Source organism: Rutidosis leptorrhynchoides, chromosome 4 (genome assembly GCF_046630445.1).
Source record: "Rutidosis leptorrhynchoides isolate AG116_Rl617_1_P2 chromosome 4, CSIRO_AGI_Rlap_v1, whole genome shotgun sequence".
Taxonomy (NCBI): Eukaryota; Viridiplantae; Streptophyta; class Magnoliopsida; order Asterales; family Asteraceae; genus Rutidosis; species Rutidosis leptorrhynchoides.
In genome coordinates, this window is record NC_092336.1 from 572801432 (window position 1) to 572816734 (window position 15303).

Below are 15303 nucleotides of genomic sequence, written 5' to 3' on the forward strand. Positions count from 1 at the left end.
GAACGATAAAGCCATCTTAATAGGAGCAATTGCAGGGGCAACATTGTTACTTTTGCTCATCCTTATTTGCATGTTTTGTTGCTGTTGTTGTTGTAAAAGAAGGAAAAAACATCACAAAAATAAAAGTACTAGTATATAATATATGTCATTGTTTTGTGACGTTTATATACTTATATATTCTAAGTTTATGATTTAATGTAGATATTGAACGAAAAACAGTGGACCAACAACCACAACCCAAAGAGATTCATCTAAAGATGCCACCAACAAGTGCAAATGGTTCGAGAAATTTTGAATCACCCGGGTCAAATAATGGTGATCACACGGGCGTGTTTGGACACCATCGGTCTCCCTTACCTCCTGCGCACCCAGGGCTAGCCATGGGGTTTAGTAAGAGTGTATTTACATACGATGAGTTAGCCACAGCCACACGTGGTTTTGATAGGTCTTTGCTTTTAGGACAAGGTGGGTTCGGGTATGTATATAAAGGCATTTTACCTAATGGAAAAGAAATAGCGGTTAAGAGCCTTAGAGCCGGTAGTGGTCAAGGCGAACGTGAATTTCAAGCAGAGGTGGAAATTATTAGTCGAGTGCATCATCGTCACCTTGTATCTCTTGTTGGATATTGTATCGCGGATGCAAAAAGAATGTTGGTTTACGAATTTATCCCCAATCGTACTCTTGAATACCATCTTAAAAGTATGCACTAATCCGAAATCATTAATGTTATTTTTTGCATATTCTTACAAAATTGCAGTTAAACGTTGTTGTTGTTGTTGTTGTTGTTGTTCATGGTTTACTCTGTAGGTAATCGCTCAGTTCTAGACTGCTCAACGAGATTAAAAATCGCTTTAGGATCGGCTAAAGGGTTCTCTTATCTTCATGAAGATTGTAAGGACTATTTCAAGTCTTAATTCAATTTTTCCAAAATCTACCTATCAATTCGCCTTTGAAACAACATAAGAACAGTTATAAATACGCTGATAACTGTCTTTCATGATTCGTAGGTAATCCTCGCATTATCCATAGAGACATTAAGGCCGCAAATATACTAATCGACAACCACTACGAGGCAAAGGTACAAGTAGCAACCTAGAACCAAAACTATAAAGATTACATATTGTAGACGTTGTTGTTGGACCTTAGAATCAATCTAGACTCGATCTAGATGCGGAAAACACTAGAACCAGACTCAATCGAATAACGGGTTGTTCACAGGACCGAATTAGTCGAACCTAGACCTAAATCTAGATTAGAACGATTTCTTGAAGGTGTTATTAAGTGGGTTGGAGGTCTGGGAACGATAACATATGGGAGTGTGGAAACTATCAAAGAACCACGAAACCTGTATTTATGCTGTCTGCAGCGACATTCGTTCGACTGACTTTGTCAGTCGGTCGGTTATCACGTTTAGTCGACCGAAGATCAACTTACACCGACCTTGCACTGTCGACCGACAGTGTATTTAGTCGGTCGACTGACTTCGTCAGTTAACCAACTGTCTGGTCAGTTTAACTACTGATTCACACATTCATGCACAATATCTATCATTCAATAGTCTCGATTCCCAATACAAAGTTCAACGCAATATGACTAAATTACAATTCAAAGTAATATCGAACTATGGATCAAAAATATGCACTAACACATACAAATGTTACTGTTTCTTAAATGCTACTTAACTGAGCAGGTAGCAGATTTTGGCTTGGCAAAACTTTCAGCGGAAGAAAACACTCATGTTTCAACACGAGTCATGGGGACATTCGGGTACATTATTATAGTTATTGTTCAGAATTTAACACAAATGTTTATTTTTCAATTTTTTTTTCCTTATTACCGACCCTTTTATTTATCCATCCTAAGATATATGTCGTTACTTGTTAGTTAGAAGTTTGAACATGAGACCTTTGGGATAAATCACTAGGCTACCTTAGTATAATTGTTAATTGTTGATTGCTGATATAATATCATCACTAATAACACATCCTGCTAATTAACAACGGGCATCTCATTAATGTACAGGTACGTTGCACCTGAATATGCATCTACCGGCAAGTTAACAGAAAAATCTGATGTTTTCTCATTTGGAGTCGTGCTATTGGAACTAATCACAGGAAGAAAAGCAGTGGAGTTTGATAGCGAAGACGATACATTACTCGATTGGGTAAAACAAGTAGCTTTTTTGTAAATTATTTAAATATTCTTCTTTTCTTTTCAGTGTTGTGGTATTGCATTGTATATAAGTAGGATTATTCATGATCAATGAGTCGAAAATGTGACATCTAATCTCTAATAAATTATATTATGTGTGCATTTCTTGATATTACGACAATTACTATTTGTCGTGTTTATGCAGGCTAGCCCTGTCTTAATGCAAGTATCAGAGGGGGGAAGTTTTGACGAGATAGTGGATCCGCGTTTGGAAGGTAACTATAACAGGAACGAGATGCATCGTATGGTATCATGTGCAATTGCTTGCCTTCAACATTCTGCAAAGAAACGCCCTAAAATGAGCCAGGTATGTGTTATAAGATTTATAAGATTTAATATTAATGTATAATAACTAAGATCATGCATTATGGGTCTTAACTTTTTTAATTTTTTCTTTTTTTTGACAGATTGTGCGTGTACTAGAAGGTGATGTCTCGATGGATGACTTGAATAAGGCAAATAAGACAGCGAGCGACACAAATAGCTCAAGTGGAAGCCCTAAAATCGATATGCATGCATAAAACGGTAGTAACTGAATATAGGAGTCGGGAATATACTGAGTGCAGTACGTTAAATCCACATGTATGCGATCCAGGAGCTAAAACTATTGTATGATAAAAGACTAATTAAAGGTAGGCAACAACCAATTAGATGGTCCTCGCATAGTCTTTAGTATGATGCTTGTTGTGAAATAGCATAAATTCTCTTGTAGGTGAAGGATGAATGCATTTGGTTTTTGCCCGACGGCTTCTTATTTTCTTATGTTTACAACTCTAGTTTTTTTCCTTCTATATTGTGATGCAGGTACATACAAAACTGTGTGTTAAAATATAATGCAAATTTAGAATAATATAGAATTAGTATATGTATATGGGTAAAATATCTAGATATTAATATGTATCTAGATATTAAAATGTAAAGAAAAATCTAGATATTTATGTGTGTAAGAAATATCTAGATATTTATATGTATAAAAATATCTAGATATTTATATATATATCTATGAAAATATCTAGTTTCTAGAAACTTCCATGGAGTAGTATAAATAGGGGTGAGAGTTTCATTTGTGTTGTGAGAGTTGTGAGGAAGTAAGAAGAGTGTGAGTTAGAGAAGAGAAAACTTATAAGTAAGTAATATTGTAATTGTATTTTGTATTAATAAAAGTGTTCTTTGTTAAGTTTCCCGATCAAGCCTTAGTTTGTGTTTAAGTTCTTAGTGCACTTTTGTTGTTCTTATTATATGGTCGGCTCTGCCGCCTAAGTAATACATGGTCGGTTATACCGCCTAAACATATATGGTCGACACTGTCGCCTAAGTACATTGTGCACTAAGGATTCATAAAAATTAAAGGCTAACCAACGTCAAAATGTTGGTGTAGTGAGTGAGTATAACCTAGGTCCTCTATAGTGGGTGTGTTGGGCTCGTCGAAGCTTCCAACAATTGGTATCAGAGCGGGTCGTTTGGGACCATTTCTAGTGGAGGAAATCGGTAAACGTTAGACGTTTACATTGACTTGTTTTCACCAAGGCTCTAAGGGAGATTCTGTCGGAGCACAGTTAGGAACTGTGAAAGCTCATCGGTCTGGGACCAAGCTTATTGGACGTTGGACGTCATGATAGCAGATCTTGCAAGTACGAGCAGTGGAATCAAGAGTCTCAATAACCACAACTATGGTTATTGGCGGACTTGTATAGAATCCTACCTACAAGGACAGGATTTATGGGAAATAGTTGCTGGTAGTGACACTACGCCTCCACCGAAAGAAAATGCCGAAGCCTTGAGAAAATGGAACATCAAGGCCGGGAAGGCTTTATTTATATTGAAGACTACAATCGAGGAGGATCTATTGGAGCACATCCGTGACGAGAAAACACCAAAGGCAGCTTGGGAAACTTTTGAAAAATTATTTTCAAAGAAGAATGAAGCACGACTCCAGCTCTTGGAAAATGAGCTCGCAGGTATCTCACAAGGAAGTCTATCTATTTCTCAGTATTTCACCAAGGTGAAATCTATTTGCCGTGAGATATCTCAGCTTGCTCCTGAAGAGAAAGTGAGTGATGCAAGGATGAAGAGAATTATCATCCATGGCTTAAGATCCGAGTATAATGGATTTATAGCCGCTGTGAGAGGATGGCCTACTCAACCATCATTAATAGAGCTGGAGAATTTATTGGCTAATCAAGAGGCATTAGCCAAGCAGATGAATGAAGTAACCATAAAAGACGGAGAAGATGCACTCTTCACAAATAAGAAGAAAGCAACATCTCGAAAACAAGAGGCGATGAAAGAAAGTAAGACATATGGGTGGAAGGGTCACCCAAAATCAAAAGGCAACGCTTCAGGGGGAGCTCAACAAGGAAGAAGAGATCATCGCCAACAATACGGGGAAAATGATAAGAGAAAGAATGGTGAATGCTTCAATTGTGGCAAGAAGGGTCATTTTGCTCGAGATTGTAGATTCCCCAGAAGGCAAACTTTTGAAGGAAATGTGGCCGCCGCAAGAGATGAGAAGAAAGAGGTCACATTCGAAGCAACCATTAATGAGGAAACATGGGATGCAGAAGCAGGACTCTCCGTTGAAGCTGACATGGATGATCAAGCTCTTGCAGCAACCTTAAAGTCAAAAATAAACTACAAAGATGATTGGATCATCGATTCTGGGTGCTCGAATCATATGACCAACGATGTGACGAAGCTGCAAGAAATGGAGGATTACAAAGGAAAGAGAGTCGTGTTGACAGCCAACAATTCAAGGTTGTCTATTTCTCACATTGGAAAGACAATAATTCCAAATGAAGGCGGCTCTCATAAGCTCCAACTCGAGAAGGTGTATCTTGTCCCTGGCCTAAAGAAGAATTTACTATCAGTACCACAATTGACAGCAGGAGGGAATTATGTGCTCTTTGGACCAGAAGATGTGTCCGTATTCAAGAGAGTGAAGGTGGTTGGCAATCCAATTATGCAAGGAAGAAGAATAGAGTCGGTCTATGTACTATCTGCTGAAACGGCATATGTCGATAAGACTCGAAAGAATGAGACGGCTGATCTTTGGCATGAACGTCTTGGGCATGTGGGCTACAACAAGTTAAAGGAGATGATGGTGAAACACATAGTAAATGGCCTTCCTCAAATTGATATCCGAACAGATACAATATGTGCTGGATGTCAATTTGGCAAAGCTCACCAATTGCCATTCAAGGAGTCAGAGCATCAGTCCAAGACACCACTAGAGCTCATATACTCAGATGTCTTCGGCCCAGTGAAACAAACATCACTTGGAGGTATGAAATATATGGTGACATTCATTGATGACTTCTCAAGATATGTGTGGGTTTACTTCATGAAGGAGAAGTCGGAGACTTTTCTGAAGTTAAAGAGTTCAAGAACAAGGTAGAAAGTAAGCTCAATACTAAGATCCGGTGCTTACGCACAGATAATAGAGGAGAATATTTATCGACTGAGTTCAATATCTATCTTGAGAAGCACAAGATTAGAAGACAATTAACTTGTCCCAATACTCCACAGCAGAATGGAGTGGCGGAACGCAAGAATCGTCACCTTGCTGAAACTTGTCGAAGTATGCTTCATGGTAAGAATGTACCAGGCAGATTTTGGGCCGAATGTATGAGGACGGCATCGTACGTGATTAACAGGCTTCCACAAACAAAGTTGGGGCATATTTCACCATATGAAAGATTATGGAAGATCAAGCCGACCGTCAACCATTTCAAGGTTTTTGGATGTGTATGCTACGTCTTCGTTCCAGATCATCTACGAAGCAAATTTGATAAGAAGGCAATTCGGTGCATTTTTGTCGGTTATGATGAATCAAGAAAAGGATGGAGATGTTGTGATCCAAATACTGGAAAATGCCATACTTCAAGAAATGTGGTATTTGATGAAGCTTCTTCATGGTGGTCACCTCAAAAGATAGAGCTTCCAGAATCTCATGGATTAGAAGAAGGTCCAGAAGAAAAAGAAGTACCTAAAGAGCAGATATTGGATCCAATAAAAGAAGGAGAAGGGTCGTACTCTAAGGAAACGAGTCCATGGAAAACTGGGGTACATCAATCTACATCCGAAGAGGTTCGTCCAAGTCAAATGGATGCCGAGGAGCATGTGCAAGAATTACGGAGATCAACAAGGTCGAGGAAACCTAATCCGAGGTATGCCAATGCTGCTCATGTGGATGAATCAATACCTATTGAGCCTTCCACTTATGAAGAAGCAGCACAAAGTCAAGAATGGCAGAAAGCGATGGAAGAAGAAATTAATGCACTAAAAGAAAACCAGACATGGAGTTTAGTTCCAAAGCCAAAAGATGTAAAACCAATATCTTGTAAATGGGTTTACAAGGTGAAGACTCGATCAGATGGCTCCATTGAAAGGTATAAAGCTCGACTTGTTGCTAGAGGTTTTTCTCAACAATATGGGCTGGATTATGAAGAAACGTTTAGTCCAGTGGCGAAGATCACAACAATTCGAGCTCTACTAGCTTTAGCTGCTAGCAAATCTTGGAAGTTATGGCAGATGGATGTCAAGAACGCTTTCTTACATGGAGAACTTGACAAAGACATTTATATGGAGCAACCAAGAGGCTTTGAGAACAAGATCCATCCTGAGCATGTCTGCAAATTAAAGAAAGCACTATACTGCTTGAAGCAGGCTCCAAGAGCTTGGTATGGGAAGATTGGCGAGTTCTTAGTACAAAGTGGTTTCACAGTTGCTCCTTCAGATTCTAGTTTATTTGTGAAACAAGATCAAGGAAAACTAGCCATAGTGCTAGTATATGTGGATGACTTAATCATCACGGGAGATCACTATGAGGAGATCCAAAGAACAAGAGAGAATATGTCTATCAGATTTCATATGAAGGAGCTTGGAGAACTCAAACATTTTCTTGGACTCGAAATAGAGCAGAAAATAGAAGGATTATTTCTGGGACAACAGAAATATGCGCGAGATCTTTTACAAAAGTACGGAATGCTTAATTGCAAACCTATCTCAACTCCGATGGATCCGAATACAAAACTACGAGCAGATGAAGGAAAAAGTCTTCAAGATGTTACCATGTATCGAAAGATGGTCGGAAGTCTTATTTATCTCACACTAAGCCGGCCAGATATATCTTATGCAGTTGGAGTGGTTAGTCGATACATGAGCAATCCGAAGAAGCCTCACCTTGATGTTGTACGACGCATCTTAAGGTATGTTAAAGGCACTATTAACTTTGGTATTTTATACAAGAAAACAAAAGAATGTCACGTGACTGGATATTGTGACGCCGACTACGCTGGAGACTATGATACACGACGGTCAACAACTGGATACATGTTTAGTCTTGGATCGGGAGTAATATCATGGTGCAGCAAGAGACACCCAACAGTATCCTTGTCAAGCACTGAAGCAGAATATCGATCGGCAGCATCAGCAACACAAGAAATTATGTGGTTGAAGCAACTAATGGAAGATCTTCATCAATCAACAGATTATCAAGTAAAGCTTTTCTGCGATAACCTATCAGTTATTCGTCTAGCAGAAAATCCAATCTTTCATGCGAGAACAAAACATATAGAAGTGCACTATCACTATGTTCGCGAGAAGGTCCTTGAAGGAGAGATCAAGATGATGCGAACAAAGACAGATGAACAGGTTGCAGATATTTTCACCAAGAGCCTAAGTAAACCGAAGTTTACAAAATTCAGAGAAGCACTTGGAATGGTCTGCAAGACATCGTTGGAAGAAAATTTGCATTGAGGGGGAGTGTTAAAATACAATGCAAATTTAGAATAATATAGAATTAGTATATGTATATGGGTAAAATATCTAGATATTAATATGTATCTAGATATTAAAATGTAATGAAAAATCTAGATATTTATGTGTGTAAGAAATATCTAGATATTTATATGTATAAAAATATCTAGATATTTATATATATATCTATGAAAATATCTAGTTTCTAGAAACTTCCATGGAGTAGTATAAATAGGAGTGAGAGTTTCATTTGTGTTGTGAGAGTTGTGAGGAAGTAAGAAGAGTGTGAGTTAGAGAAGAGAAAACTTATAAGTAAGTAATATTGTAATTGTATTTTGTATTAATAAAAGTGTTCTTTGTTAAGTTTCCCGATCAAGCCTTAGTTTGTGTTTAAGTTCTTAGTGCACTTTTGTTGTTCTTATTATATGGTCGGCTCTGCCGCCTAAGTAATACATGGTCGGTTATACCGCCTAAACATATATGGTCGACACTGTCGCCTAAGTACATTGTGCACTAAGGATTCATAAAAATTAAAGGCTAACCAACGTCAAAGTGTTGGTGTAGTGAGTGAGTATAACCTAGGTCCTCTATAGTGGGTGTGTTGGGCTCGTCGAAGCTTCCAACACTGTGAAACACCCTAAACACTTCATTAATTTGCCTTTTAAAAAAAAAAAACAAACAAGCTACATTAATAGTGTTCATGTGTAGTGTGGTTATAAAGGAGTGTTAGCTAGTCAATAGTCATTGTAGTCCGCTAAAGTAGTCGCATTTTGTGATATCTAAAGTTCAACTCTTACAAACAGCACATTTTGTAGTGGTCAGGAAAAGTGTTCCCAATACTCACCCTCCCCGATAACTCGAACAAGGAGAAGCTTAAATGTTTAGCCGTTCAAAGAAGGCAACTCTATATTGGCCTGTCGAAGTGTTTAGTAGTTGATCAACGTCATACAAGCTCATCTAATTGGCCTGCCATGCAGTTTTCATAAGAGAAGAGCAATGAAGATGCATCTCGATGTCGCATAAATCGACAGTAGCACATGAAGTTGAGATATGCAAACTTTTTTACCTGATGTAGACAAACAGACAACAATATGAACAATTAGAGTTAATTGCACTTGTACTCGTCTTAGACTTACATTGAGAGGTATGCTAATCCAAAACTTAATATATTTAAAGCAACGCAGTTTGTCACATTGTATTGTAACCAAATTACGAATGATATAAAGGAAAGATTAAAAAAACAGTTAAGTTGTCAAAACAGTACGTCTTGTTATTACCATGATAGCATCATCGTGTTTTGCAGTGACAAATCGCTAATTAGTTTGAATATCTTATATGAGTAATATATGTAGCAAGCGACGTGTGAGTCGTGTGAACTTGATTAAATTCGTCAATTACAAATTACAAACAATTATTTAAGTTATATATATATATATATATATATATATATATATATATATATATATATATATATATAAAGAGGATATGTAAAAAATGAAAGTGATTCTGATAGTTCATAAACCATAAATAAATATAAATTTAAAGTATTGGAAAGTTAACACGCAATTTGAAGAAACCAACATAAAAAGTAGTTGAACCCATTTTAAAAATCGATAGATCTGTAATAACTTATGCATATATTCTAATTCATACTCGAAAGATACAAAACGTACAAGACTCTACAACAACCAAATCCAAATATCGACTCAAACCCTAATTTTATTTTATTTTTATTTGTAACATTACAGAAATTAGAACAATATAGAAAACACACTTAATCAATAGTAAGAGACAAAAATCGAACCATGAGGTTGATATATGAATATCGAAAAGATTCAAGCATTTCTCTTCTTTCTTGATGAAGATGATTCAGCAGAAGGCAACGAAGAAAGCAGAATGCTATGCTTTTAATCGCACTGTTCCTCTGTTGCCAATCGTTATTTGCACTAGGTCAACACAAGTTATTGACCAAAGTGGTGTTATTTCCACACTAGCCATCACATTTTCATAACTTTACAGTTACCATTCAGCCATTCAGCTTTCATTTTTCTTTGACGTACTGAACCAGGGGCGGAAAAAAAAAGGCAGGGTGGGACCTAGTAGATTCCAATTTTAGTGCAAATTTTGTAGGTTTTTTCATTTTGCTTTCGATGAAATTTTATTTTGCCCCAAAGTCTTTATATTTTGCCCCAAAATTTTCGTATTTTGCCTAAAAAAACTCTATATTTTGCCTCAAAACCTCTATATTTTGCCTCAAAACCTCTATATTTTGCCAAAAATATTCATACGTTTTTAAAAAAAAATTCGCCCCCAGTAAAAATTTTTGCCGCTTTTATCACAACTTCCTTTTTTTGCCACACCTTTTACACATTATCATTAACATTAACAATATAACTAATAGACAAAATTTGTCTTATTTGTTATGAATAGTGTGACGCCCCGTACAAAATTATCGTGTACGATTCGTCAACAACAGGATCTTTACACGGTTGAATACTACATGCTGTTTGAAAACCAGTTTGCATTCATAAAAACATAGTGTTTACAAAAGATAACGTGACACAGAGGTCATTACAAAGCCATTATTCAAATAACATAAGTTGTGAATGCAAATTAAAAGTTTCATGATTGAGACAACTCTAAGTCATGCAGCGGTTATCTAACACAGCAGGTCCTTAACAGCAAGTAGACAAAATTTGTCTTATTTGTTATGAATAGTGTGACGCCCCGTACAAAACCATCGTGTACGATTCGTCAACAACAGGATCTTTACACGGTTGAATACTACATGCTGTTTGAAAACCAGTTTGCATTCATAAAAACATAGTGTTTACAAAAGATAACGTGACACAGAGGTCATTACAAAGCCATTATTCAAATAACATAAGTTGTGAATGCAAATTAAAAGTTTCATGATTGAGACATCTCTAAGTCATGCAGCGGTTATCTAACACAGCAGGTCCTTAACAGCAAGTCTAAACAGCATGACAGCAAGTCTAACAGCGGAAGCAACAAACCTCTAAGCACCTGAGAAAACATGCTTAAAAACGTCAACAATAATGTTGGTGAGCTATAGTTTAAGTTGTATCAGTAATATAAGATTGACCACGAGATTTCAATGTTTCAAAACAGTATGAAAAGCATATGTATAACCGTGAGCACATGGTAACTAGACTTAACGTAAATATAAATATCACCCCCTAAAAGTACACCTGGCGAGTGCGTATGTCCTCGAAGTATTAAACACCCGTTAAGTGCTATCGCGACTAGCCCGAGTGGGGATGTCAAACCCTATGGATCCATATCTAATATTCGCGTCTACCGGTTCAAAACTAATAGTTAAACGTTACCGTGCTAAGGGGAATCTTTATGCCGTTGTATAACCCACACATATGTAAAGTTTAAGTACTCGTGTCAAGTAAGTAAAACATAAAAAGTGCATGTATTCTCAGTCTCAAAAATAGTATAAGTAAAAAAAGGGATGCTATAACTCACAGTGATAAAAGCAGTAAAGTCGGTAATGAAAGTGTGCAAATAGTAAGTTGGTCCGAAAGGCCGTCAACCTAAATCAAAGGTTACTAGGTCAGTAGGTTGTCTTTATAAGTTCTAATAGTGCATAAAATAAGTTTAAGTGTCATCATCATCATCATTCATCATCATAAAAGCCAAGTAAGTTTGACAAGAATAGAGATCGAAACAATAGGCTGACTTCGGTCAGCTGCTACGACCTCTACGTAAATCGAAAAGACGCGTAATCAGTGGCTATGGCTCCGTATATGAGTCCCCTAGTTTCTGTCCAATTTCTCCAAACTCGTCTTCGTTTGACCGTGGCAACGGTTTAAGTGCGAGTAGGTCAGAAATTTCAGCACAACGTTAAAGGGTGTAATGACTTTCGGAAGGCCATAAATCCTAAACCGTAACTCGAATTAAGACGAGGTCTAAACGGAAAATCATCTACTCGAACCGAACTAACTGAAAATCAACTTTACAGTAGCCCAGGTTACTGATCAGATCCCGAAAAACAGTGAATAAGTGCTCCGGTGGGGTTCTTGGTGCTTGATGCTCATCACGGTTCTCATCCTTGATGCTTGTAGCTTCAAGTGTACAACTCGTTGATGGTTTAGCATCACTTTTGACCAAGATTCTACCATCAATATACAATATGTTAAGGCCAAGTAATAACACAACTCATTTAAGAGTCTTAGATGGATGATGAACCAAGGTTACATCTTATTCTTAGTCTTAACACAAATACAAGTCCTATTTACAAACAAAGTTACAAACTTTACATCAATCAAACAAGTATGAACATGATCTAAGTCAAACAAAGTGATGGAACCCTAAGCTAGAGAGCTTGGATCCCTTTCACACAAGTTATAAGGTCACAAAGCTAGAAAGCTTGAACCTTTAGTGTTCTTGAAGATCTTGAAGCATAAAGCTTAGATCTTTAAGTTACATGAAGACCATAAACACAAGTTTTGATCTTTATAAAAAATTAATGAGATCATAAGTTAGAAAACTTAGATCCACAAAAGATATGAAGATCCAAGCTAGAAAGCTTGCATCTTGATTGTTCTTGAAGATCTTGAAGCATAAAGCTTGGATCTTTAAGTTACATGAAGATTACAAACACAAGTTTGAATCTTTAATACAAAATAACAAGATTAAAGCTAAAAAGTTTTAGATCTACAAAGTTGGTGAAGATTCAAAGCTAGAAAGCTTGAATCTTCCATGTTCTTGAAGGATTCAAATCCATGTTTGAATCTACAAGATGTAATCAAGATCAAAGCTAAAAAGCAAGACCCTTTGATGATGATGATGGTCACGAAAATAATAGAAGGGGAAGAAGAAGAAAAGTTCAAAATTACTTACACTTTTAGAGAGAGAAAGAACTAGAGAGAATTAGAGAGTGAGTGTGTGTGAATTTGAAATGAAAGCAAGTGTTAAAATGAGAGGAATGAGGCTTGTATTTATAGTGAAATGAGGGTGGGGGGAGGGCCTTGTGGTCGTGATTTTTGGTAGGGGGAGGGGGAGACAAGATTTACTTTTTGGTTAATGGTTGTCTAAAGTAGGAACTTATGTTGGTATCTCATGCAACATTAGGGATAATACTTGACATAAATGCTAGCATGTTCCCTCTAATAAATGGGCATTTGTCTTACTTATTAATGGGTCACTAGTAATTAATAAGTGGGCTAAATAAATGGGCTACTAGCTAGAGTAGGGTGGGCTTAAGTCCAACAAGGTAGAAAGTCCAACAAGACTAACTAGTAAGCATAATTAAATTACTACGCATAGTTAAGCATCCATAAACCCAAGTAATTATTATTATAAAATAATAATTAGCATTCCGTAGTCATAATATTCCGATTACGACAAAAGTTAAACGTGCGCGCAGTTCGCGGTTTAATCGAAACGTTAAGTGACACTAACGGTCATAACGCATCATGTGATCAAGTTAAGTATCCTACGTACTCTAAGGCATGTTTTAACATATAAATGAAATTAAACCATGTGTATAAAGATTCCAGAGTATAAAGTAGCACAGTACGCACAAATACACAGTTTCGCTAAAACACAAGGCACAAAAGCAAGTCGAAAAAGTCGGGTCGTTACATTACCCACCTGTTAATGGAAATTTCGTCCCAAAATTTAAACTGAGCCAGGTGTTGAAGTCGGCAAGACGTGAGGATACTTCTGCATCATTTGATCCTCTCGTTCCCAAGTAAACTCGGGTCCACGTCTGGCATTTCATCGGACTCGAACAATTGGAATCTTATTATGCTTCAAAGTCTTAACCTCACGGTCCATGATTTTGACAGGTTCTTCCACGAAGTGGAGTTTATCATCAATTGTAAGTTCTTCCAGGGGTATGATAAGTTCCGGTGGAGCAAGACACTTCTTCAAATTTGATACGTGGAAGGTAGGATGAACAGCACTCAACTGAGTTGGAAGATCCAGACTATAAGCTACAGGTCCAACACGCTCCAAGATTTCAAAAGGACTAATGTATCGCGGGTTTAACTTTCCGCGCTTTCCAAATTGGATTACACCTTTCCAAGGTGCGACTTTCAACATCACACGGTCACCCACGTTAAATTCGAAGTCTTTACGTTTGAGATCAGCATAACTCTTTTGGTGATCACGGGCCGTCTTAAGTCTCGCTTGAATCTGGGCAATCTTCTCCGTCGTTTCATGGACTATCTCAGTCCGGTGATTTGCACTTCTCTTAACTCGGCCTAACAAATAGGAGATCGGTACTTGCGGCCATACAATGCTTCAAAAGGTGCGGCATTAATACTCGAGTGATAACTGTTGTTGTAAGAGAATTCGGCTAACGGAAAATGTCTTTCCCAAGACTTTCTGAAGTCAATAACACATGAACTCAACATGTCCTCTAAAGTCTGAATCGTTCGTTCGCTCTGACCGTCGGTCTGCGGGTGATATGCGGTGCTCATGTCGAGACGAGTTCCCAAGGCTTCTTGCAAAGAACGCCAGAATCTGGAAGCAAAACGGGGATCGCGATCTGAGATAATTGATAGGGGTACACCATGACGAGACACAACTTCTTTGATGTACAGTTGAGCAAGTCTCTCCATTGTATCTGTTTCCTTCATCGCTGAGAAATGAGCAGATTTGGTAAGACGGTCAATGATAACCCAGATTGTATCGTATCCGCCTACCGTCTTCAGTAGCTTCGTGATGAAGTCCATCGTAATTGCTTCCCATTTCCATTGTGGGATTTTCGGTTGTTGAAGTAACCCAGATGGCCTCTGATGTTCAGCCTTAACCTTCGAGCAAGTCAAGCACCTCCCAACATAAGTTGCAACATCCTTCTTAAGATTTGGCCACCAATATTGTTCCTTAAGATCGTGGTACATTTTACCGGCTCCTGGATGAATCGAATATCTCGACTTGTGGGCTTCATCAAGTATAAGGCTTCGTAAATCTCCATAACGAGGTACCCAAATTCTTCCGGCATAACATCGGAGTCTAGACTCCTTAACCTCAAATTTAGAGACGAGAATGTTCAAGTATTCACGGGATATGTTCTCCTCCTTGAGAGCCTCTTCTTGGGCTACTCGGATCTGGCTGTTGAGGTTCGAATGAATGGTGATGTTCAAGGCACGGACGCGAAGAGGTACCGTTCTCTCCTTTCGACTCAGAGCGTCGACTACAACATTGGCTTTGCCAGGCATCTCTTGAAATGTCCCGTTCTTATTGATTAAAAACGTTCCATATTAATTGATTTCGTTGCGAGGATTTGACCTCTATATGAGACGTTTTTTCAAAGACTGCATTCATTTTTAAAATAAATCATAACCTTTATTTCAT

The 15303-nt window shown here is 37.7% G+C and overlaps 1 protein-coding gene across 2 annotated transcripts; it reads left to right on the forward strand.

Annotated features, from left to right (window-relative positions):
- The first annotated feature begins 207 nt into the window (after positions 1–207).
- Positions 208–3016, forward strand: LOC139845427 (proline-rich receptor-like protein kinase PERK4). Of its 2 annotated transcripts, XR_011758307.1 has the most exons (8): positions 208–699; positions 808–891; positions 1008–1078; positions 1691–1767; positions 2023–2164; positions 2357–2518; positions 2619–2843; positions 2924–3016. XR_011758307.1 is itself a non-coding variant. In XM_071835686.1 (7 exons), the coding sequence occupies exons 1-7, from the start codon at positions 258–260 to the stop codon at positions 2730–2732; spliced, it is 1092 nt and encodes a 363-aa protein (XP_071691787.1). In that variant the 5' UTR covers positions 208–257; the 3' UTR covers positions 2733–2866. The 2 variants fall into 2 exon arrangements, 1 of the variants encoding a protein (XP_071691787.1); XM_071835686.1 differs by lacking the exon at positions 2924–3016 and having other exon boundaries at positions 2619–2866.
- The last annotated feature ends 12287 nt before the right edge of the window (positions 3017–15303 follow it).

Bases quoted from the DNA above. Each gene is read 5' to 3' on its own strand.
- LOC139845427 (XM_071835686.1), top strand. From the start codon at position 258: ATGCCACCAACAAGTGCAAATGGTTCGAGAAATTTTGAATCACCCGGG. The intron at 892-1,007 runs GTAAGGACTATT...CATGATTCGTAG, and splicing joins CTCTTATCTTCATGAAGATT to GTAATCCTCGCATTATCCAT. The intron at 2,519-2,618 runs GTATGTGTTATA...TTTTTTTGACAG, and splicing joins AACGCCCTAAAATGAGCCAG to ATTGTGCGTGTACTAGAAGG.